Source organism: Columba livia, chromosome 1 (genome assembly GCF_036013475.1).
Source record: "Columba livia isolate bColLiv1 breed racing homer chromosome 1, bColLiv1.pat.W.v2, whole genome shotgun sequence".
Classification (NCBI taxonomy): Eukaryota; Metazoa; Chordata; class Aves; order Columbiformes; family Columbidae; genus Columba; species Columba livia.
The window spans coordinates 16,822,014-16,845,300 of record NC_088602.1 but is presented as its reverse complement, the minus strand read 5'-3'; the positions used below and the strand labels follow the sequence as shown (position 1 = coordinate 16,845,300).

Here is a 23,287-nt window from a genome sequence, read left to right as displayed (position 1 = left end):
AAGCTGCTTGCCAGTCAGTTCAGGCTCTCTGCAGGGAATTGCCTTGCTGGGAAGGATGTCCCCCCGTGTTCTTCCCACTCACGTTCCTTATGAGATCGTTTCCATCCCTCTGTGCAGGACGTCTTTAGCTCCTGCCATCTAGAATATCCTCCTTCTGTGTATTGCTTAAATGGCCTTTCTGCCTTATGACTTAACACCTACTTTTATTCATTGTGAAATGATTTTATATACGTTTTAGTAAATGTGACAGGCAGTGTATTACCTACTGTCTTATTTTATTTACTCCCATAAAGAATTATGGAATACAGTTAGAATTCAGGACACTAAAATACTGCATTGTATTGCATTGCAACATGCGACAGTTCACTGCCTTGAAAGTGACACTGCCTTTTCCTTTGCCTGCATCTTTTCACAAGTGGTTTTTTTTCCTGACTTTCCCCATGGCCTGTGCCTGGTTTCCACAAGTTTCTCCAGTGTATCTGATGAGGACAATGCCTGTCTGCTTGGAAACTTCATCTTAGTCTCACATTGTAGTTGCTACAAGAGTTACAGGGGTTGCTCACATCTCAAGCTGTTTCCAAGATCCTTGATGATTCATGAGAGACCAACCTCCAGAGACTAAATTCGGGTTGACTGTGTTCCCACATCTATCTAAACCAGCTAACTCTGCAAAACCTCACTAAAGATCCTCTTAGAAAACTCTAGTGCTTTTGGCTCCAGTCCTGGCTGGACCACTTCACACTGTAATTTGGCACATGAGGAGAGAGGTAAGAGGGGATCAAGCGTTTCAGAACTCTTGAAAAGAGTCTACTCCAGTGTCAGTTGAAAGCTCTGGGTGGCTTTAGATTTCATCCCACATGAGTTATAGAGACAGTATTCATGGCCATTCTCATCAAACATATTTTCTTCCTTTGCGGAAAAGGCATATCTTCATACTGTAATATCCCCTACTTACTATACCAAGAATTGTAACCCCATGCTTCTCTCCAGCCTTTCCTCTATAATGACTATAATTACTGCATTTACCATGACAGAAATAACAAGTCACTGTGCTTTGATTTTTAAGCTTTTTAACATGTTCGGCTTTATTTTTGCATTTACCTGTTCAACTTGGATAGTGCTGTGCCAGCAGTGCTACATTTCCTTTCTGCATTACATTTCAGCACTGATCTTGGTCATCTGTGGCTGATGAGCAGGCAGAGGACCCCTATCTGTGGGATGCAGAGTTTAAGTTAAATGAAAAGCCATGACAGAGCCTATCTTCTTGGGGTGCAAGAATGCTAGTAACATACTTTCTCAGATGGTGCACTGAGTAAAGTGCAGAGCATTTTTGTTCAGGGGTATATACATATATATGCACATTTGAAATATGCTGTCCCTAGCACTCCAATCTCAGCATCCGACAACTCCAGAGTAAAGCTTCTACTGGGACTGGCTGGGAAAAGGGAACCTTTCCCTCAGAAGCATGAACTGCATTGAACCACTGCAGTAACTTGTTCTGACTTAGGGAATGGTTGTTTCATTCAAAAGTACAGAATTTGCTATCATCAAAACTGTTTTATTTTTATCCTTTTTCCCGGACATTTTGAACATCTTCTTATGAAATATTCTGTCCAGAGTCCAAAGGTCCTCAGTATTTCAATAGGAACTCAGTAGTCTTGGCTGGACATTTTGTTTCATTCCAGATTAAGAAAAAAAAAAAAGAGTAATAATCTTTTTTTTTTTCTTTTCCAGGAAAAAAAGTAGAAAACAGACTCAAGTGTAGATGTTCTTAATGAAAACTACAGCAAAACTGATGAGGGGATGAGTGGATGGTCTTTATTTTCACTGAATTGCCACTTTTCCAATGCAAAATTGTTTGATCAAAACAGAACAAAACAAAATGAAACTGGCTAGCTCTGTACTTTGTGAGCTATGGAGTCAGGGCTGTATTTGATTGGAAAGGGTGTCTCAAGGTGAGAACATTTCATTTTAAAAAGAAAGCATCTTAGAGAGATGTCACAAATAGATCTTTAGAGATAGTTTTTACAGGAAACCCAGACTTTTATCTTCTAAGTTTCAGGTTGTTTGGAAGCTAGAATTATTACCCTGTCAGAAGGGTACAATGAACTGTTGACACACAGCCACGCTTTGCTTACAGCTATCTACAGGGAGGTATTTACATGCTAGGAACCAATGAAATCAACCTGAAAAATAAATGTACTTACCATGAAGTTTGTGCCTTTTCTCTGAGTTCCTGTTTTCCATGAGCATTTATGAAACAAATATATTTCTTTTAGTTTAAGAGCTTAAAAAGCTTCAGTCAAACATTAGATTTTATTTTAAGGGAGACAACTGTGATTACTGCTTGTACTGGAACTGGAGATTGACGTGACCTTCAACAGAGTACTAGGAGTGGTGTCGAATTTAAGATCAAGACACAGGAGTCTAGCTGTTTACATGAAAGCTAATGTCCTAGCTCCTGTTAGTAAGTAGAAATTTGGTTAATGCAGTTGGGTGACTGAGTCAAGGCCTGTCCAGATGTAGCTCCCATTTGCCAAGTTGGGAAGGGGCTCAGCTTGCCCACATGCAGGTGGCTCCACGAGATGACACAGCTTCCATGGGCTGCTGGATGTGCTGCTGTCCCTCTCTGTTCTTGTGGAGGCCAGGCAGGAAACCATACTATGTCCTAAACGGTGTTAGAAATCTCTCTGTGAGTAACAGAACTAGCCCTAGATCCCCATGCACCACTTGTGGAACATGGATAGCTGTCTCACAGGTGGAAGTTCTGATTTGAGTGTCCTCATTGAGGACTGATTCCTGCCATGATCTGCTTATTGCCTTAAAGCCTTTTTATCCTCAAAATTTCACCACACTAAAGTTGTCAATGCACAAAAATATAGTTTTTTGATTCTGGGAGCCAAATTCCACTGTTGGTAACTGCTGGACAATGCAAGTGCATGGTGCAACTGAGAAGACATTTTGACTTTGATAGAGTTTGGTCTCACTGTAGTTCCTGTTATCCTTGGAGTCAGGGATATACAGAAGCTGAGTACATATACATGTACAGAAGCTTAGTACATATACTAAGCTTTACCTTAGTATATGTAAACTTTAGTAACAACTGAGTGTTTGCTCAGGCAGAAGTTGTGGAATTTTAATTAATGAAAGACTTGACTATTTGTCTTCAAGTTACTCAGTAAGATGGTTGGTGGAACAGTTTCTGACTTGTTACATCGGTGTAAGTGTGGAGTAGCTATTTGTGTTAATGATCTATTAACGGCAAATTATTCATATAGTATAAATAAAATCAAAATGTGACCTAACACATGCTTCTAGGAGGAAACACTCAAGCACAAGAAAGGAGCTCAAATTCACATGTACTTCCCTGCAGCCATGTCATTGATGGTTTTCTTCAGATGGCATCTCTTGCCAGAGGACCAAATTTGGGGAGCAGGGATGTTTACCTTTTTACTTCACTCTGTCTCACTTGATTGTTCTCATACTTGCAGATTTTAATAAAGTTAAAATTCTGTTTTAAAACCAAATGAGTGAGAAGAAAATGATATAATTGACTTCAATGTAAAAGTAATTATGTATTTATAATAAAATAACAGTCTATACAGCTGAGTACTGTTGTATTATTGTTTTGTAGGGGGTTGAATTAAGAGAAAATACACCGCACTTCTTATTTAATAATAACTGCTCCTAGGCTCAACTTTTTTGTAGACTTTAACTGCAAGTAATTTGTGCTTTGTTATAAACTGTTGTGTTTTTTGCCTTCCTGTAACTGGAACAACATACTAATTTCTACAAGTTGTGACTACTAACAGAGAGCAATCACCTCACAGACTTGTACCGGAAAGAAGAGACCATCAGCGTGGCAGGGAACGGCTGCATCCACAGTCCGCGCTTCCCCAGCAGTTACCCCAGGAACCTCCTGTTGACATGGCGGCTCCACTCCCCAGAGAGCACCAGGATCCAGCTGGCTTTTGATAATCAGTTTGGACTGGAGGAGCCCGAAAATGATATCTGCAGGTGAGTGGCGAACGGAAGTTTGCAAAGGGCTCCTTAATACCGCTTCAGTATTGAGGATGTGGCTACTGACTTTAGACTGCAACAAAAACCTGAATATATCTGTCCGGGTCTAGGATGGCCCTGCTTGGAGGACAGACCTCCAGGGGCCCCTTACAACCTGAATTGGTCCTTGAGTTTATAAATAAACTGAGATGTCCTGGTTTTGGCAGGTTTTAGTCCTTCTATAGTATTTTAAGCATGAGGAACTTGCATGCGCAAATCCAGCTACCTAACAACCCAGGTACTACTTTAATAGGATTTTCTCCTCTGTCACCTCTGTCATTTTTCAGCCAGGCAAAACCCATTTTTTTTCAGTAGTTGGAAGTCTCTGGGAGGTGCGAGTAAGTAGGTATGTATTTTTATTGGGATGTGATGGACAGATAAAAATGCATTGAAAAATATAATTATGTTCTTCACATTATTTGTTTGTCTTTATTCTTCACTGGTAAAGTTTGTTTCAAAGTCTTTAAATATAAGTCCACAAACATCAGTGTACTCTGCATACTAATAGATCTAACAAAGTATACTCTGCTATATCCCAGTTGCTTTGGTTTCCCCTTAAAAGCAAAAGCGACCATAAGCTCACTTGATCTGGCTGATTAACCTAGGTGGATAAACTGCTTTGCATTAGCAGAACACAAAGATGAATCTTGCCAACATTCACTATAACAGTAAAAATCCATGGAGGTTTTTGTTTATATTTCTTTTATTCAGCTATCTGCTCTGTGGGAGAGAGCAGGCTCAGGATTACCACACACTTCAAAAAGCAGATTGCTGTGATGCTACTAACATAAAATGCTCAAGTCTCAGCTTCCAGCTCTCTGCCTGATCATGTTGTTACTTACACCTTATCTATATGGAGAACTGGATTGTTAGGATTTCTGCACACCCAGCCTCTGCTTATCTTATCTCCTTTGTCAATTAATTCGCATTTATAGGGTTTGGCAGCTCTGCAAGGTTTTACAGAGTGGATTTCTTTTTCTTGTTTTGCTTTGTTAATTTTCTGTGTTACCAATAGAGAGAACCATTTCTGCAGATTTGGTTTCCATTTAGTAATAAAAGAATGCAGCCTGAAACTGTCTCTCCTTCCCTGTGCCTTGATGGTCTTGGCAGCTGCTGCTCTGCTCTGGTGCTGTTGGTCTGAGATCAGCAGCAGTCAGTAATGACAGTTGCCTCCCAGCGCCGCAAAAGCTTTCCCAGATTGAGAGCCTAATGCATACAGAAGAGGCCTGTTAATATTTACATAGTGGATAAACTGTGGCTGACCTTAAAGCATTGCAACTTTGAAACAGAGGGCTAATTTACTGTGGAAAAAAAGATGAAGTATTCTCTGTCAAGAGCCATTAAAGGTGGTGGCACGGTGAGGGGAAGTCAGGAGGTGACTGGCATTGTGGGTTTGGGTGTTGGAAGCAGTCCGCCTGCTTCTTCCAGAGCAGCTAATTTAGGATGCAGAGAGAAGCAAAGACCTTCCATCATCCATAGTGTCTCTAGAAGCTGGAGAAATATCACATTCTTTTCTGAAATAAAGCTTTCCCTGGTGTTCCTGGAAGACCTTTATTTGTGTAGTATTACTTCCAGAGTGAGGAATTTCTCAGGCAGACAGCTTGTGATGGCTTTAAGCCTGTTAAGTACTGTGTGCATAGTTAGATTTTTTGCTAATGCTTGATATGTTTTTCGAAACAAGATTCCTTTCTGCGACTTCAGTCCCTGACAATCCCTGCAGTGCTGCTTTACACAGCTAGGCGTGTTTTAATTTAAATGAATGCTGAGAGCTGAGCATATGCTTGAATGCTGTGCATATCGAACAAATAACTCAGCCCCTCTGCACCTTACTTTCCTTTTGTACTTGCTTTTGACCTTATGCTTTTTTTTTTTTCCAGAAACTTCGTATAATTTTCTATCAAATTTTCATTAATGCTAATTATTGTAATTTACATACTATTAAGACTGAACTGATTGAAATTCATTCAGGCTGAGGAATGGAAAGGTATACTTTAGCAGTGCTGTTTCAAAAGGAGGGGGAATATTCAAGGTTTTACAGAATTTTCTAGAAGTGCTGTTAGCATTTCCAAAGGCACTTGATAAGAGATGATTCTGAAAAGCAGTTAAATTACCCAGCCTCTGAGGCACTTTGGATGCACAGAAACAACTGAGATTGCACCTACTTCCACGATCATTGCAGCAAAGCTTCTGCTGTTGAAAGCAGAAATAGCCCCTGAAAGCCCATGGTTTTGCCCCATTTGCCCCATAGTCTAGCTCCCGGCCTCAAAAAGTGAAGGCAGTTTTCACCGAAGCATGCAAAGTCATCCTATGCTGAACATTCTGCAACCCCTCCTGTTACAGTAAGTGTTCACTGGCTGTCGTGCTGTCCGGGAAACAGGGGTAGATGCTCGTGTGGACAGTTGGGAGCTCTGCCCAGGTACCACATCCATCACCATGAGGGAGTGGAGCAGAGGACAGTGGAGAGAGCCTGACACAATTTTACCTCTGCCTGGAACTAAACTTTGTAGCACCACAAAAAACGTATGTATGTTTCAGCAGAGTTTGGGCAGATTTAACTGATTTGGTTAGGGCACATCTGTGATTTTCTCTTCTGTGCAATTTGGGGCTGGTGAATATAAAAGCAGCAGTGCTAATATTCTCAAGCCACATAGTACTTGTGTACTTTTCACACAAGCTCTCAGCAGAAAAAGAAAAGCAGGTCTGTTATTTCCAGAGTTATTCAGCTCCCACAACTGGGCAGGGAGGCGGGTCGCTGGCCCACAGACCCCGGGGTGGGGAACAGCACATTTCTAGTAAGAATCAGTTAACGGTCTTAAACTCCCTCTTTAGAGGGAGCACATGTTTTGATAATGAAAATCTTTCCTGGTAAAGACCTCCAGAGTTTTAAGGCTTAGCTGTACTGTGAGGTGGCAGCTCTCACCATATCACATTGCCTGTGCTCATCCTACCCCTCTTGTCATCACCTCTCCCTCACCAGCCCCACAGTTCGTGGGGCCTAATTCTGCCACCACAGATATTGAGGGACTGTTTTTCTCATAGACACAGTGAGATTGGGAATTTTTCTCTGCCTTCCTTATTCTCCAGCTCAAGAAATGACCAGCACATGTGCAGGCTGTGGCAGTGGGTGCTGACACTGTGTCCTCTCGTCCCTGGGGTTTCATGTCTGCTGCTCCTGGCAGAGCCTTCTTTGGGCTGTGAAACGGGTGCAAGGTGTGACCTTGCACAGAGCAAGATCTGCTGTTGCTTTTCCTCTGGTGACAGCACCCGGGTGAAGACCAGAGGAGCCCACCCACCATGGCACAGAGTGCCAACCTGCCCCTCTCTGCTTGAAGCGAGTCTTTCCAAACCATCCAGCAGGGGCCCTGTGTCGCCTACAAAGAAGGTTCTAAAAGCACTTTTCACCAGCATGGACTGTCCTGTGTCCTCCCAGTATCTCCCTTTGCTGCTGGCATGACAGCAGCCCAGCTCCAGCCTTGCCACAGGAGCAGCAGGCAGGAGCTGGTGGCTGCTGCTGCAGCGAGCTAGGGGACTACCAGAAAGTGCACAAGTGCTTGCAGCTGCTCAATTTGGCCAGCTTGCCTTAAACAATATTTTGTCACGTCTATAAATTATTTATCCACAACGTGAAATGCATTGTGTATGTTTACTATGTACTAAGCACATACAAGTGCCTCTCATTGCTATTTTAACAAGGTAGAAAATATTATCCGTCATGTTCTGGGAGCCCAAAAATCAGACATTTGACCAGTCAGGCAGTAGCTTGCAGCTTAGTATATTTTATGCTACACAGGCATGTCCACCATTTGTAATATTTACTCTGATGTTTTGCAGTGGAGAACGGGAGACAGTTGTACATTTGTCTCCAGCTGTGCCCCTGTCTATTTGCAACCGTCTTCTGTAACCAGTGTTAGCAAACACTAATCCTTCAAACCGGTTCACAGGTATGACTTTGTGGAAGTGGAAGATGTATCAGAGACCAGCACGGTTATACGAGGACGGTGGTGTGGACACAAGGAAGTCCCTCCAAGAATAACATCAAGAACAAATCACATAAAGATAACCTTCAAATCTGATGATTACTTTGTTGCTAAACCTGGATTCAAGATTTGTTACTCCCTTGTGGTAAGTCACCTCACTGTGTCATGGGTGAGACAGGCTGTAGTGTAAAAGAGCATCAGTACATGAAAACTGGATGGTGTAGCTAACTGCATTGGATCAAAACACTGATTGACTGAAAGTATTTTCATTCCAACAACTACATTAATATAGATCAAAGTATTTTTGAGATCCTGTCATTAAATATAAAATAAAGTCAAGACCAGGCCAAGATTTACACTAATCATGTGTTTCAGCAGCACTAACACTTTCTACACTGAGGCTGTGCTGCCGGTGCCTTGACAGATGCTGCAGAAATAGCAAAGAAATGGCTGCCCTGTGAACATAAAGACTCCTTTTTTATGTTCACTTGAGGTCAAATAAAAGTATCTTGGGGGGTTATGGCTGTGATGCTGAGTTAGGTGCAAAGCAGTTTATTCTACATACAATAAAATTCTACATACAAAATACTGTGCTAAGGCTCAGGCTGTATTTTTAACCACATATAAAAATACCTCTTTGTATAGGCAGTGGTTTTACCAGTATATCATGTACTATGAAAACCTCAGGTTTTTTGTTTTGTTTTTGTCTTTAGGGAGCAGGAATGCTCATTACTCTAAGTAGATTTTGATACAAATATGTATCCCTTTGTATTGTCTTCATTAATATTATAATGCTTTTGGTGCAGTGTAGCTCAAAAGAGGCAGATTTTAGAAACACTCTGGAAATGGCAAGCATTAATTCATTATACTGTCATCATTATATTTTCATATCCATCACGCTTCTTATTCCCTTTTTATTCAGTCCACTGTTATTTAACAGAATAAGAAAGCCTGGAATAGCAATAATGTTAATTCTGTTACAGGAGAAATCTACTGTTTGAGTCATTTCACTTCAGCCTCTCGGGTTTGCATGCTAGTATGCCTGTGTATGCTAAAGAGTCCATAAACAGCACATCGTCAAGACAACTGTGGAGATACAAAGGCTGTGTTATCTTACATTTAAATTGTTAGGCTTCTAGTGGAGTAAAGCATTGCACGAGGAGTAAATCCTGAGCTCTAATTTACTCTAATTTGAAGGTAATCTACTAAAACTAAAATTAAGGCAGAATGGTCTATGAAAGACCACTGGGCATAAAAATGAGACAGTGAAGCAGCCTCTCTTTACACTGCTCATATTTCAGTGCAGCTACAAAAACTCAGCTGCATTTAGCAAGCTTTATTCCAGATCACGTACATCTAGTCTGATAGTATTAGACTTTCCAAAATGAATGTTATCACTCAAAACACAGAACCTTCTGCACTAGAAAGCTCAAAAAATGCTACTGTATATATCTAACAGTCCAGCAAATCTATTCAGAATAATATTCTCCAAGTGCACCCTCTGAATGAAATACTATTTTATTTCTGAGAAGAGAACTGTACAGGTGATTAGTGGCATTTGCGAGATGGGAGATGATATGTACTTACCTGGTTTTCAGATTTCAAACCATCCAACCTAAAACTGCAGGATTAATATTCAGCAGAGTCAGCCCTTATTTGATAGTCCCCACAGTCACTTAGAGCTCAGTTCATGGATATGCTGAGCACTGCTGACCCCTGAAGGTTGAACTCATTGTGCATTTCTAGGCGGCAAACCAGGGAGCATTAATGAAGCATGCAAAAACATATGGTATTTTCTGTTGTAAGAAATCAAAGACCTTTATATTGCTTTTCTTTCCTTCCTTTATAACCTTCTCCAAGACAAGGCTACTTCTCAGGGCTTTCTTGGAAAATGGTTTGCAAGATTTGTGCAAATCTTTAGCTGCCTTTTATTTTTCTTATCTTTGGAGTTAGTATCTGTATGGCAGTTGTTTATTTGTATACCAGACTGTAACTGATAATTTTCCAGAGAAAACTGAAGCAAGCGATTTGGAGAGTTCCCTTCAGTGTATTGGTCAGCTGCATCTCCTGAGCAAGGTACCAGAATGGCTGGGTGAATTTCTCCCCGTTACACAGGCAGCCAAACAGCCTCACAGCCTTGTTCTCTGGCTTCTCCTTTATGAATCTTCAAGGAAGTCAGTTAAGTTCACTTCATTTGATGCAGATCAAGTTTCTACTTAGTTCAGCACTCTGCATGAGGCATAAATGAGGTACTGCACAGCTTAGCAGAAACATACTTCATGATCTTCATGCACTTGTGTTTTTGAATTAACTTCACATTTCAGTACCATTTGGAGAAACAAAAAAGGGTTTATTTTTCTAAATAAGACATAAATTATCCCTTTTATCCCTAAAAACGACATTTTCCCCTGTAAAACAAGGCATGCAAAGTAAGCAACCTGTGTAAGATGAAGGCGCTTGGTCACTCAGAATGGTGAGAGTAGAATTCAAAGTGACTCTGGAAAATTAGGCTGAAAAGAATTACAAGGATGATCTTTAACAGGGCAAGGTTGGAAGTCATATAGATCTGGGGGTATAATTAACTGTCCCAATATATAGTAAGTGACAATGGACAAAAGAGCAGATCTGTGAAAAACATCTGAGCATCAAAATGTTGCATTTAGCAACTTGTGCTTGCCAAGGCTGGCCTCCTCCACCTTCTTCTTTTTCCTTCTTCTCTCTCCACATCCTCTGCCTCTTTGGGCAGCGAGGGTGGATTTGGAGGGAAGGGGCAGATCCAATGTGCTGCTGCCTGTTGCCTGTGCCTGATCCGCTCTTTTCACATGAAGCTGTAGGACTCCCTGGAGTGAGAGCTCCAGGGTGGATCTGACTCCAGAAGCTTGTTAGTGATAATAGCCCCACTGCTTATCCCAAGTTGAAGGAGAGTCAAAAGTGTTCTAATGTGGCTGGAAAAAGTCACTCCTCCTCTGTGCTGTCTGTGATGCTACGGAAGTAGGTAAATGTGCGCAGCTGGTGGCTGGTGTCTATGGACACTTTGTGTTCAAAGTCGCCAGTGGTAGCTGTGGAGCTTGTTGGCTTAGCCTGGGTGTCTACACAGAGAAATGTCTCCCTCAGACCTCTTTAAAAATTGTCTTTTCCTTCAAGCCTCAGAGGCCTAGAGCAAAAATTGTCTGGAGCAAGACCTGGACAGGTATTAGGGATTAGCCTCACTTAGCTGGAAATTTGTGTGAAATTCCTCCCTGCCATTATCACTTAAAGTGCTTATTCTCAAACTGTTTGTTTGTTTGTTTGTTTTTTGCTTTTCTTGATTGAGTTGCCTTAGAAACATTAATTTACAGTACAGAAGGCAGCGAGCAGCGAAGTATTCCAGTCTTTTTTTTTCTCACACATTATATAATTTCTTGCTCTAAGGACATAGTGTTTCACAACAAACACTGGAGAGATCTGTGATACAGAGGAAGATAAGTAATCCTAGGTTGCTTACGCAGTTGCTAGAGGGGAGGTAGGCGCTGTCTTGAGAAGGGCCCCTGGGTGATGTGAATATTCCACATTGCCACAAATGTAAAATTTAATTCCACTGCTGCTTGCAGTGCAGGTTCCTCAACTGAGGGATGTGGTGTGTAGCAAGTAAGTATTCAGTAATTGCTAAAAATACTGCATCAATTATTTCAAGATGTAGGAATGTAAATTAAGTTACACTGTTTCACATGGAAATAATCTTTGCTTGATTGAAGTAATTTCATACAATCCCCTTGTTCCTTCTGAAGTGAAATTCTTCCAATGTCCTAATTCTGGAAAGGAATGGATGTTGGACCAAGATTGGACCCCATGTTTTACTAATACATTAGCATGGACATTTACAAGCTAGGAACTCATTCAGAAATGTGTTCCAACAAAAAAGGTGAATGTTTTGAATTAAAATTCCCAACCTTGCATCTAATTTCATTTTAATGAGACAACTAGAAATTGTTGGATTCCATTTGCTAATTAAAAACATTATTCTAAGTTTATTGTAAAAGGCACATATTTATTATACGTTTATAACAGTAAATTGTTATTGCCTTACTAATTGTTTCTTTAATCCTAAATTAAATCCATATTTTGGAACTTTGACTAAAATCTTTAATGGAAACAAGGGCGACAAGAAAGCTAGAAACATATGTATATGTACAAACATGCATACATACAAAGATGTAAGGTTTAAAAAATGTATGTGTAGATATATTATATATATAAACCTATATCTTTTTATACATACAGATCATTTTACATATATACACAGAGATATGTGCTTTTACTTTTATTTTCTTTATAATACAGTTCATGACTAGGGAACATCACATGGCATTAAGAGCAATCTCTACTTATTTGGGAATTATAAACCAACAGTGATGGTGCTAAACAGGAGAACATAAATGCATTTGTCCCAGGATAAACTTATGTGTCAAAACGTGTATCAGTGTGTTAGATCATGCGTAATTTTTGCTTTTTTAAAATGACATTTTTTGAAGGAAGGAGACATAAAGAAATTAAAGGAATGGAGGGATGGGAACTTTGGGTCTTGATCCATCATGTGGAATTTTACAGAGAAGTACCTTTCTGCTAAACACCCACATCATAGGTCAACACTGATATGATCAAAAAAGGAACATTGGTCACAAAGTGGGGTCAGACACCCCAGTCAGTACAATAAAATTTAAATACTTTCCCATGCAAAAAAAATATTGACCAGTCAAAGTTAATTCAAATACTAAACTTTTTGATACTTGCCTGTTAAGCTCACAAGAAAACATCAAAGATTCAAAACTAAATAAGGAAATTAAAATGATCAGAATAAGAAATTAATCCTGATACTTGTACTAATAAATAGTCATTCTGAATTAAGCGACTGGTTCATTGCATTTTACTAGATTTATTTGCACAAGTAGTGCAGCACCAGGTTACAATTTTTTTAAGTCAATACATAAACTCACTTCTAAGAGTTAACATGATCACAAAGAATTTCCACCACCAGTGCAAATACAGATTCATAAAGGCCATAAAGGATGATTAATTCTTTATCACCGACCACAGAGCTGAATCCAGCCCGGAAGCTGTGTGAGTCTTCACTGCTGTGCTTCTCTTCTAGCTTGTCACTTCTTTCACAGATAGACATTTCATTTCTGTCTCCAAGACAAAATATTCTGCCTGAAAATCCATATAATATATCTCATGTGACAGCAGGCGTGATAATGGTGCATGAATACCTTCCCTGCTTTTAGATAATCCACAGAAGGAATCCCAGCAAATGGCTGGGAGTACAAAAAGAAAGTGATGGGGGGGTGGGGGAAATGTCTTGGTTAATAAAGTGATTGAACATGAAATGTATCTCACAATGAAGAAGCAAGAACTTACACGTGGAAGCTTTATCAGTTCTTCTGCTATGCTTTCTCTGATTTCAGGTTTGATTGCCTCTCTCTGCTAGGCAGCAAAGATTTTGTATAAATACTCCCCATGTGCAAAACTCATAACAATCTTTATGATAGAATTTCTATTTTCTTAGGTTCTGGCAGAAAACTATTTTCTGTGGTTTTGCTCAAGGCATACTATCCTCATAAAATTATCAGCCAGAGGCTCATCTTTCAGGAGAGAACTAATTAAGTCCTTTCTAATTAGATAAAACTTGCTCAAAATCTTTAACATGCCTTCCCCAGCTTTACATAAGCAGAAGATTTAAGAGGTTATCTATGCACAATTTTATTTTTCTTTTTACTTTGGAAGGTGTTATAATGCTTTAAAAAGCAACATAAAATGACAGCATGTTAAAAAGAGAGATTATGCCTCAGTGCATCTTGAGACATAGAGCATCTCAGAGTAATTTTATCCTGGGAGGAGGTATGCTTTCCATTTAATGAAGGTTCCCGAGAATCCAGCAAGCCTCAGTCTGCTGCTTAATCTGTCTCACAGGACCTAACCTGTCCTTCATCAGGGTTTGAAGAAGAAGGAAAGGTGGTGTAATAGACAAGCCAAACAGTGTGGTGAGCAGGGATGTTCCAGTTCTCCCAGCACTCAGGGCAGAACAAAATATAGCAAGGGATACAAAAGAAGCAAAACTGGGAGTTAGATAGCTCAGTATTAAGGAAAAAGCTTACTTGGGTTGAGAAGGTACATCTGGACGAGCAGTTTCACAGGCAGCATTGCCTGCTTCAGGGGCAGCTGAAGTTCCTAATTAGAAGATTCATTTCAACATTTGCATCTAAGCAAGAGCTCTTTCTCCCTCCAGCATCCTATCATACCTTCCAAAACCCCAAATCTTTACTGCCTAACTCATAAGTCTTGCCAGCCCCATCTCCTCAAGTCAAAAACCTTTCAGGTTGTCAAGCCTGAGACTGACCAGATGAATGCAGATATCAGTCAGAGGGAGCCTGGGTGCTGCAGCCAAAGCTATGACCTCACCTTGCCCAGCACTTCAAAGTCAGTTGTCCCAGACTGCCTCTTCTCTCAGTGTTCCCTAGACTGTGGTCTGATGTAGTCCTTCTCTTGGCAGGTCTGTTCTGAAGGTCTGATGCCCCTGCCATGTTTACTTTTGTTGTCTCAGACAAAAAACTTGGTCCCAATCCTTCTACTATGTGACTTTCAGAATTTTAAATTTCATTATGAGTCTCCTCATCGTGTGTCCTGGTTTCTAAAGCCATTTGTAAGTCAGAGATGACACTGATAAGAGGGTGGTGAACAAAATTAGGTTTCAGGGAGAAGAGGAGTCACCTACCAGCTTGGCAACAGAAGACGCTATGAGTACTAGAGGAAAAGACTACTTTAGGGTCATCCAGGAATGGAAATGAAACAGTGGCATCAGAAAAGACAAGGGAGAAGAGTTAAATATAGTCCAAGTTCAGAAATAAAGGTAGTTGTGGGTAAGGCAAGCACACACAGTGGAAGATGTAAGTCCGCACACAGAGAGAGAGAAGGGAGCAGAAATGCCAAAATGCTGTTGGCAGAGAGGCAGAAGAAGCCCCAAACAGGCAAAGATTCCTGAAAGCGGAAAGGAAAAATTAAAAAGCCGAAGGACGGAGAGGGTGTGACTGACAATATCAAACTCAGCAAACACATCATGAAAGATGGGGAAGAAGAGACCTTCTCTCTTTACCAGTAAGGTGTCCTTGTGTCTCTTGTTCATTATGGTAACATGAAAGCAATTTCAGTTGGATGAAGAAGGGTGAATGGCAATTAAGGAAACATTTTTAACAGGGGAATGAAGGGAAGGAGGGATCTGTGTAAACCAGAGGAGTTGTGGTAGCATTGTTAGAAAGGAAAAGAGGCAAATGGATTGGAGATTTTAAACAGATGGCGAACCTGCATAGGAAAGATTGGATCTAGGAGTCAGGGCAGGTGTGTAGCAGGTAGAAAGCAGGACAAAAGTATGGCCATTTCATTACATCAGCCTCTTTTGGCAAAACCTCTTACTGGACTTAAGGTGTATTCGGGCTGGGTTTGGGGATGTTTCACAAATGAAAAGACTCAGCCAGGAACACGGGTGAGGAATTGAGTCATGGCCAGGGACATACAGACCTACTGGCAAAGAAGATACCAAAACCAGAAGCAGCAGGACCCAGTAAGCACACAGAAGCTCCTGGAAACTGTCAGACTTCAACTAATAAAACAATTGTTTTAATCAGAGAGGAAAACAGACCTTAGTGTCTGTGTTTTCCCAGGTATAAGTATGTGTGCCTGGCAGTTTTATTGTTTGAACATCACAGTGGAGAGCTGGCCATTTGCTCTCCTCCATCCTTGATTTGTTGACAGCTCAGTTAAAGAGTGACTCCTTTCCAGGACTTTGTCATTGACCTGTCTTAACATAACAGCAATCCTGTTGATGCTCAGTTCCTGTTGAAAACACTACATCTTTAATCCAGTAGTGTGTTATGCACTGTTTGAAAATCCACTGAACTCCTGACAGTGGCCAAGGACAAGAAAAGATAACACTTTATATCTTCAAAGGATTATACATACACAAGAGTGTTATTTTCAAATCCAGTATCCTGTCCCAAAGAGTTGACTCTGACAAGACTTAGAAGCATTGTTCATTTAGGACAGCTTTAGATTTTGAAGGACTGCATTTCCTGCTGGCAATACTTACCTGTTTTAAGAATTCCTGAGGAAGTCAGTGACCATGAGGGAATTCCTACTTTTCCAAGGTAAGTTAAAAATACAAAGATGAAAACAGAAAATGACCATCCTGTGCAGTACAAGAGGGTTACCCATGATGGACAAAAAAATCGTAGTTTATTCTTAGTAGAAGCTCAAAAGCCTTATTGAACATCAACATGATTTATAGCAAAATACAGTAAGAGCAAATTGGCAAATACCAAGAAACATGCAAACATATTAGTAATGAAGTCAAACATCTACATAGCATGTAAGAGTGGTGTATGAGGGCCATAGGAATATTGCAGTCATTGGTAATTATGCAATACTGGCAGAATAGTGACTCTGTGGGGTTTTTTAATTAAATGAATGAGGGGAACTCCACTCTCATAGCAACTGGCCGTGATCTTGCCACTCTACTTGGCTAATCAAGGAGATGTGTGAAGATTCATAGTGAATTGTCTGTCCCTTCAGCTTGCATGCCCATGTTGCATCCCAGTTCATAACCAGTTTCTAGTCCTAGCATAGCTGGATACATAAAAAAATGTATATGAAAGATAATCCAGAGTTAGATTGCTGACTTAAGGACATGATGCTATCTCTTTAAATCCATATTCTGTCCTTTAATTCCTCTTCAGCAACAGTTGAAGAATGTTAGCATGTGGAATGATGAAAATATATGAAGAACTTAACTTATTTTGGTTTGGTAGCTCTGGAGGGTGTGTTATAGAAATCTGGTTGCAGATGGCAGATTCATAGAGAGAACAGCCATACCCTGTTTGATTCTGTAGAAAGGTTGATTCAGCACAAAGGCTGCATTACAGTGCTGCAGAGAGGTGTTAATTAATTCCTGGTGCTTCAGTGGCAAGGCTGGTCCCTCCCACCACCACGGCCACAAGGGCAATGGTTTGCTCTTCCCAGGTTTTGTTCCTGTTGAGCATACTCTGCTCTAGGTTTCCTACAAAAGCTGAAGGTGCAGCTTAACTTTAATGTGTGCCAACTATGTTGGAATAGGAAGTCAGTCTGCTTTCAGGATTTTTATCTGACAGACTTCCAGAGGATGTGACTGGTGAGATGAAGCATGCCAGACCTCTAACCTGCACTAAGGAACTTGTGAAAACCCATCACAGCAGGTGTTGGTTGCAAGTTGTCTTTTAAATCAAAACAAGAATTGCATGTCTTCACAGTCTCGTGGAGAGCTGGACTCCTAGGCTAAACTTCATGTTTTGTATTCCACCAATACTGTTTATTTGACTATGTGTCAACATTATCACATAAGGCTGAGCAGCACAATCCTGCTCTTGTACTGCTCGATCTCAAGTCTGGGTTGCAGGGTCTCTTTCAACCTTAGCACTGTTCAATGTGTTTTTGTAATTCTTGGCAAGCTGGGGAAAACAATGCATCGTGTCTAATACGTGTTTAATTGCTTACATAATAAATCTTTGCCTTGTTTGTTGCAACAGCTGTAACCACTGCAAAATACTTACAGCCATGGATCAAATGATACTGATTGTTTTAAGATTTCTGAGTCTAAATTTAGAGGGGTTGTAGACATCTTTTTTTGCCTTTTTTTTTTTTTTTTTTTTTAGTTTTGTTCAGTAATGTGTGATGCAGCCAAACCTAGAATCTGATTATTTAAAGATGGGAGGTTGTTCAGCCATTTTTCTCTAAGGACAAGAATTTTCAGTGTTGTAAATTTATTAGTTGTTCATTTATTATAATTTTTAAATATAACAAGCATAGGAACATACCTCACAGGAGATTAAACAATAGACTAAGAAGTCACTGTTGGAAAGACATTTTTTCTTTAATAATCGGTTTCTATTTTCCTTTTTTAAATGACGTACTGTTGCCTGCAATTATATTCCTTCCTAATTTATGATAAAGAAGTCTGTTCTCTTTGCTGTGGGTGTCTACCTCCTTCAGATGTTTGCAGAGTGCTCTCACAGCTCTTCGCTTATCACTTAGTCAAGCGGTGATGTCCATATTTAGCTTTTAATCTTTCTCAAAATTTCAGGATATCCAAGCCCCTCAGAGTTTTTAATGTTCTTTTCAGACTCCCCCAGATCTTCCCATCTCTTTACAATGTCTCTGTGGTAGAGAAGGGAGCTGAATCTGGGGTTTCAAGCATCACCAAGGCTGTGTTATGGGTGGAGTGTCACCTGCCATGGTACCCTGCTTAGGTGGGTCTATATGGCAGTGGCCAGCTTGGCTGCCTTAGCATTGGGAATGTCTCTTTTAATGTGTTTTCCTCTGTCAGTTCAGTCTGTCTTTGAGCTCCCAGGTTTCTTAGGTTCCTCCTTCTGCTCAGCATGTAATTTAGGAACGTATCAGGCTGCGTTTTTCCATGGTGAACTCTCCCCTTGCTGGGTTGGGACAGGCTCCTCCACTGCCTTCCTGGACACCTTCTCACAGCCTCAGGTCTTCCCACCTCAAAGACAGGCCCAACAAGCCTTTGTAAAATGCCGTGAGATTAACTTCTAAAAGATGCTACAGAGGCAAGTTCCTGCTTGCAGTCTGGGATGCTGTGCCAGCTGGGTGAGCTGCGTGGCCAAACTGAGGCTGATGAACAAAAGGGTTTGTCTGCTATGCTCTTTTACTTGGATTCTTGCTTTTCCTGTGTGTGCCAGACTTACCTGAAGTCCCCTCTAGTTTACAAAATTTTATGTCCTTCCTCCATGCTGGAGAAGCTGATGTGCTTGCAGACCAGCACTCTTCTTTGTTCAGCATATTGTTTCTAGCTTCAATGACCTTCATGCTATACACCACATTTCCAAAGACAGTCACAGTGCTCTATAAATCTAATTTGTATTTTCTATGCATACATCTTTATTAAATTTACAGCCTCCTATTTTGCTCTGAGCACTTGATAAAGTCCATGCATGTCTTCATAATAATACAGATGACAGATATGGCACAGTGTGTTTCTGTTTTTCCCTTACACATGCATATTCACACACACGTCTTTTATTATTTGCAGAGTTCCTGTCACTTTAGACTTGATATAGGATAAGTCTTATTAGAAAATTTTTGGCTAAATGGCACTGTTATGTAAAATAAGCTGGTGCTGAGCTCCGCGCTACTGAACTGAACTGAACACCTCCTCAAACCCACCACCTGGTTTGTTAGCATAGTCCTTTGCCTACAATCTCCTGTCTGTTTTTCAACCAACACATTTCTCTCCATGTTGAAATGATTTTGAACATACATGTCATGTCAAAAAAAAAAAATCTGTCACATTTCCTGTCTCTTGTAATACCAAGAAAAATGCAGTTCTGCTTTCCTCAGTTGTCAGTCTGATGACCAGTCAATGCTTAATTGCAGAAGGTCTGAGTCTGTAACTACACATGGTCAGATTTCACAACTCATCTGAAGCAATGAAAGCTAAAAATAATTTTTAGATGTGTGGAATTAATGTATCTTGTCAGATCATTTTCAGCAGAATCAAATATCTGATTTTTTTGTGGCCCTTGAAAACAGAGTTTTTTTCATTTTAATAGTTTTTGTGTGGAGAAATATTTTAACTGTAGAAATTGATGTTTTGGGGCAGACAAAAGTTATTTTCCAGGCCCTCTTCTTTTCTTAAACTGCAGAAGCCTTTTTTATTTAATAACACTTCTGATCTTGGCAGTTATAAAAATGCTTCTTTTTAATCAATACTTATGTCCTGATGTATTTCTTAGGTGATGTGTGGTAAAGAATACTCTGTAATGGAAGTTTCCCTCAGACTGTAGAAATCAGGCACTGTGTTGTCTCACTGCATGGTCTTGCTTCTAGGCACCATTGTTGTCCAACCATCAGTCATATATATACATAAATACAAGCTCTTGAGGGATCAGACCTTCTAATAAAGAAGTCTGTGTAACCCAAATTTTTGGCAAAAAGTATTAAACAGGTTGGATGTGAGCCAAAGCATAGGTACAAGGTGGTTTGCACACTCACCTTTTTACCACAGCCAGTTTGGGGCCGGCACAAGCCTCAGGCTGTTTCCAGTATGCAGTTTGTTGTGGCCACTCTGTTTTGCAGGGTAATAGTTATGTCCTAGTACGAGAGTCATACTGTGTCTGATCAATCTCTACCTCGTGGTGTTTACTAATATAGATGTAGCCCCAAAGTTCTTACATAGTGGTTGGTCTTTTCTTTCATTTTCTTGTCACTACTTGACAGCACCATGAGCGACAGAGTTAATGGCATCTGTGAGCCCTGGGATTCAATGTTTGCTGACTTATGGGTAATTTTAAAAGAGAATCTTATATTTGAGAAAACAATGAAAAGAACAAACCAACCCTTAAACTTGGGAAAAAGTCCTAGAAAGAATGAAGCTAATTTTTCAACTTCTGTAAGGCAGGATAAAACAAACACCTTTGGGCCACAAAAATTTATCTCACACCAAGGCCTGTCCAATAAATTTGAAACAAAGAAATGGTTGGAAGGACATGGACACTATGAGGACAGGTAGTCTGACTGCTCTGTATGGTTTGTGTTGCATGCTGAAGAGACTGCTAGTGATGGAAATACGCTGCTGAAAACTTTTCTTTTTCTAGAAGTAAACAGAATGGGGAATGCTGTATAGGTACAGGTACCTAAACCAAACAGAAAGCAATTGCTGTTTTTACAGAGGAGGTGAAACTTTTGCACCTCACTGGAAATGAGATTGTCATTTCAAAGTGCGTGTTGTGCTACCTGTCCATATTAGATCTGAGACACCTGTCCTCTAGGCAGCCATGATGAACACAAGGTCTTCTGTGCTTATCTTATGCTCATGGTTAGCAGAGAGCCTGGATATATTGATCGTACTCTTATTCAGACCTTCCACCCTTTTTATGCATACACATGCATTTATAGAGAAATATTGGTATTATTAAACTCTGAATGGAAAAAAAAAAAAAAAAAGAGCAGTCAAAGCAGAATATAGGACACTCTGTTCCTTTTATATGTAATTTATCTCCAGCAGAAATATGTGAAAGGAAACACTCTGCTTTCCCACCTTAGCAGCAACTTTGTGTGCTGGCATTGCTAGCTCAGTGCTGGTTCAGATACATTTTCCAAGTGCATTAAGAAATAGATTAAAAGCAGAGAAAATGCTTGTAATGCCAGCAGCTGAAATTTGGAGGCTTGCACAGCTGCTGGTCTTCCAATGGTCTTCCAATGGTCTTCCTCCTGGCTGTCCAGGAGGGTTTGCCATCCCAAACAAAGATGGACAGGGTGGCAAGAGGGCTGTAATAAAACCAGCAGTAAAAACTCAACAGGCTGTAGGATTGGTACATTAAAAATGCTTTCTGGTGTTCAGGAAAGACTCAGAGTTTTTGAACACAGACCAAATTCTTTCCGCTGGAGTGTACCAGAGCACTGTCCCCGTGTTTTCTCCCTGTAAGCCTGCAGTGCTGATGGAGGTGGACAGCCTGAAATCCTGGCCTGCTCAGCCCAGCACTGCAACGCCAGGATGGCATGGGTTTGGTGGCACCTCCTGCAATGTGCATTGATACTAATATCACTGATGGATAGGTTAAAACTAACTGGCTGCATCTGTTGTCTGGAGAATAATCATCTCTGATTTCAGAGAAGCCGCTTGCACCCACAGGCTTCACTCTCCTATGAGCACAAGCCTCTCCTGCATCTGTGGGAAGGCAGTGAAGACATGCAGATGTTCACACACCCCCACCAGTGAGAGGCCCCGTCTCTGCCTGGGAGGTGGTGACTTGTGGTGGTGTGGTATCCCTGGGGTACAGGGAGAGCATCTCCCCACACCCTGGGGGAGATCTCTGTATCTGCAGCCACAATTCACCCTGTGTGCCATTCCGCCATGTCACATTGCAGATTAGCTGCATGTATTTCTCCTTTCCTCAGCCCAGGCTCTTGGCGTGATTTCCTTACTGAGTCCACGTGTGCCATCAAATAGAGTTTATAGATTGCACTTTTGTCTCCATTTACATTCTTCAAAACAAAATCTTATTTTTCTTTCCTGCCTCTGCTACCTCTGGTAGTCCCAGCATATTTCTTTGTATTAAATGGTGTTTATAACTTCTCTTTTATTTTTTTTCCCAACTTCTATTTTTTTTTTCCAGCTTCAACTTCTGTGACATTTTCCAAGTCATTAGTAAAAAATTGAACAAAACTGTTCCTTTTGATTTTCACTGCTTGAAAATTATTTAATCTACTGTAATTCTACACCTATCCTTTGTCTATTTGGTTATGCTTGTATCTAGTCAGAATTTAAATAAAATGTGTCACCTGCTGGTTTTAACCCAGTACACACTTTCTTGGTCCTTAGATCATGGTCTCAGTTTGGTCTTTAAAAGGATCTCCCAGGCTGGCTTTTGGTAAGCTGATCCCCAAACTGATAACAGTCAGATTATTTACAAAAAAAAAGCAGCAAATGTAAGGTATTTTCTTTTTACGTAGCCTTTATTCATAGTGTTATATATAATTGATGTTTGTAAAAATAACACATGAAAGAAATGAGAAGCATGACTGTTCCTAAGATACTTGTATTTAGCTTTCACAGTAATGCAAATTTTTAGGAATAAGCCTGGAGCTGGAAGTCCAGCCTGAATAGTTTTCTTTTCCTTATTCTAGCTGTTTGATGATACTCAAGTTAAAAGAAATTCCAGATAATCAGTATCCCTGTTTGCAATAAATCAGCTGCTTTTGATCTCATCAAAAACCTTGAAAAACTAAGAGAAACTGGTTCTTGTATTCCTCAGAAATTATGTATTCTTGCTATTTCTATGATATTGTTATAATCTCAGAAAGTATATATAGCAGTCCTTTTTTTGTCATCCTAGAAAATGCAATGCCTTTCAGTCAAAGCAGGAGGGTGAACAAATTGTTTTGCTTTGCATTATCTGTGAAACATAACACATGCTCCTGCTGCATGCTTACTGCAGAATTAAACAGCATCCTCTGGGAGAGAGCTCAAAAACAAATGGATCCTTCACAAAAAAATCAATAGCCTGGGATTGCTGCTAGGACAGCTAATGTCCCTTACCCATACCTTTTTACATCATGTCCTCAGCTTTGGAATTAAATTTGCTTAGCTCCATTAGAGTTTTTCATTACTATTGTTATTCATCCTGTGTTTCTCCCAAATCGTGTCTGAAAATGTGAGTGTACATGTCAGAGCACTT

The 23,287-nt window shown here is 40.3% G+C and overlaps 1 protein-coding gene across 3 annotated transcripts in view; it reads left to right on the top strand.

Moving 5' to 3' along the window:
* Nucleotides 1-23,287, top strand: part of PDGFD (platelet derived growth factor D) — a 142,984-nt gene that overhangs the window by 77,625 nt on the left and 42,072 nt on the right. For 2 of the 3 annotated variants that reach the window (XM_065047848.1, XM_005501479.3), the window contains exons 2-3: nucleotides 3,813-4,017; nucleotides 8,001-8,181. In XM_065047848.1, coding sequence (XP_064903920.1) covers nucleotides 3,813-4,017; nucleotides 8,001-8,181 — 386 coding nt within the window. The remainder of the gene's footprint in view (nucleotides 1-3,812; nucleotides 4,018-8,000; nucleotides 8,182-23,287) is intronic. The other variant, XM_005501480.3, reaches the window with a different exon arrangement.